This window comes from Trypanosoma rangeli (assembly GCF_003719475.1).
Source record: "Trypanosoma rangeli strain AM80 chromosome Unknown Tra_15.4_contig_00368, whole genome shotgun sequence".
In the NCBI taxonomy this organism is placed as follows: Eukaryota; Euglenozoa; class Kinetoplastea; order Trypanosomatida; family Trypanosomatidae; genus Trypanosoma; species Trypanosoma rangeli.
Window position 1 is genome coordinate 1 of NW_021706112.1, and position 2,353 is coordinate 2,353.

At 52.0% G+C, this 2,353-nt stretch overlaps 1 protein-coding gene across 1 annotated transcript, besides 4 other annotated features; it reads left to right on the top strand.

The window, feature by feature from the left end:
• Positions 1-237: 237 nt before the first annotated feature.
• Positions 238-256: a microsatellite.
• A 74-nt stretch (positions 257-330) lies between these two features.
• Positions 331-352: a microsatellite.
• A 164-nt stretch (positions 353-516) lies between these two features.
• Positions 517-566: a microsatellite.
• A 228-nt stretch (positions 567-794) lies between these two features.
• TraAM80_08039 (putative splicing factor TSR1) lies at positions 795-1,781 on the top strand (the record flags this gene model as incomplete). Its single annotated transcript, XM_029384801.1, has 1 exon — positions 795-1,781. The coding sequence occupies one exon, from the start codon at positions 795-797 to the stop codon at positions 1,779-1,781; it is 987 nt and encodes a 328-aa protein (XP_029235350.1).
• Positions 1,782-2,293: 512 nt separating this feature from the next.
• Positions 2,294-2,347: a microsatellite.
• The last annotated feature ends 6 nt before the right edge of the window (positions 2,348-2,353 follow it).

Genomic DNA, 2,353 nt, shown 5'->3' on the forward strand with positions numbered 1-2,353 from the left:
CTTGCTGCCGCGTAGGAGCGAGCAGCAGACCGTTGTTTATTTGCCGCTTGTTTTTTTTTTTTTGCATTTGCCTATTTTTTTCCGAATGGCTGGTCGTTTTTTTTTTTTTAATTTATATATATTTATATATGTCTCCCTGCTTGTTGGATATTGTTGTTTTTTGTTTGTTTGTTCCCGTCTTCTTAACTTGTTTGCTGTCATCTCTTCTTTGCGCACACAAGAAAGAAGAGGAGGAATTAATAATAATAATAATCATTGCCGACGAGCACTGCGTGAATGATGCCTTCTTGTTTTTCTGCTTAATTCTACCGCTGTAAGCTTTCCGTCTTCGTTTGTGTGTGTGTATGTGTGTTTTGAACTGGTGGGCGGCGGATGTTGTTTGGAAGGCGACTTGCTGCCGCGCAGTGCAGTGCAGTGCGGGCGGGCAACTGAACTCCACAAGAGCAGCATCTCGCCCTTCCCCTGCGCCAAGGTTCCCCACCTCAGCGCGTTACGTCAGGCGCTGCCGCCATTCTGTTGTTGTTGTTGTTTTGTTTTGTTTTTTATTTATTTTTGTTTTTGTTTTTGGTTTCAGCTTGCTCCTATTATCTAACTCTACTGGTTTCGGGGCGGGTGGAGGCGCTGCTCCCTCGCGTGGGGCCTTTATCTCGCGCCTCCCGCACCCCTCTGTCTCTGCTAGCGCTTGCGTGCGTTGCCCGTTATCCCTGCGTCCCGTGACTCTTCTCTTCACATTTTTTTCTCTATTCGTCCTTTTTGGCTGTCGCGCCCTTCACTTTGTCTGTTTGTTTGTGTGCATGTGTGTGGTTGGCGCTGGTAAGTCGGTTCCAGATACCTTTCTTGAAGGCCTTGCCGAATACAAACACAGCAGCGAGACAATGTCCGAGACAAGAAGTGGTAACAGTGCTGAAGAGCAACCCCGCGTCGCCAGCCAAGACAATGAAAGCAACAACAACGCACCTGTCACCACTCCTGCTGCGGCGACAACATCTGTTTTTATCGGACTTGGCCCCGCCGCTTCCACCATTTCTGACGAAGCACTGCGCGAGCGCCTTGAGGAGGTGGCACCGGTGCTTGGCGTCCGCATCCGTGGCCGCTGCGCCTTTGCAGATGTGCCTGATCCGGAGGCCGCCGCCCGGCTTGTGTCAGAATTGAACGGTAAGCTCATTGGTGAGGCACGCATGGCAGTGCAGCTCAGCCGCAGTAAGGAGAAGGAGCGCCCCCCGGTCAACAACAATCACAACAAGAATGGAAATAACCCCGGCAGGACGTCGCTCTTTGTCGGTCTCGGTCCGGCTGGCGGCGCCATCTCTGACAAGGAGCTTCGCAACAAGCTGGAGGAGGTCGCCCCCATCACTGGGTTTAGGCGACGGGGGCAGTGCGCATTTGTTGACGTGGCAGACGTTGCGCAGGCATCGAGGATGATTGATGAACTCAACAATCAGTACATTGGCGACTGCCGCCTTTCGGTTCAGTACAGCCGCGACAACAAGACCTCCCGCTCCGGTGGTCGCATGGAGAAGCGTAGCCGCAGCCCTATTCGTCGTGGTCATCACCACCGTAGCCGTAGAAGTGATAGCCCCGACCGCCGCCGCTGTCGTCGGCGCAAAAGCCGCAGCTACAGCAGTCGCTCCAGCTCTAGCCGCAGAAGCAGCTACTACTCGGATGACAGCCGTGATCGCCACCGACACGACAAACGGGACCGACGACGCCGGGAACGCAGCCGCAGTTATAGTAGCCGATCGCGATCGAGCAGTCCCGCCTACCGCAAGCGTCGTGACTGAAACAAAATGAAAGGAAGGACGGGGAAAAACCGAGAGAAGCAACGTTCATTCACACGGCAACCGTGCAGAAAACAAGAGGGGGGTGGGGTGGGGGGTGTGACAGCGGCAAAAGGAAAATGAATTAACAGATAAAACGACAAGAACAAGCAAACAAATATACGGGCAACCTTCTCTACGAGATATGAATGGGTCAGTAACAAGGCGGAATTGAAGAAGGGAAATACGATGGGCTGAAGAGGTGACATGGTGGAAAATGCAGCAAGAAGCCCTCAAAAACAACAACAAGGTGGAGATTTCTTACCAAGTGCAGTTTTTTTTTGCCTCCTGTATAAGTGAACCTTTTCATTCGCATGGTTTTTTTTTTCATTTTTTTCCCCCTTTTTTTGCCCCTCCACCTTGGCTATTGAAGACTCAGGCAAAAACATTTCCGCGGTGGTTGGGGTTGTGAGGGCGTACCCCGTACATATGTACGCATAACACGCATTTCTTCCGCTGGAAATAGGATTGAGACATGTGCGTGTGCGTGTGTGTGTGTGTTTGGTGAAACCGGTGTGTGTGTGTGGGTGGGGGGT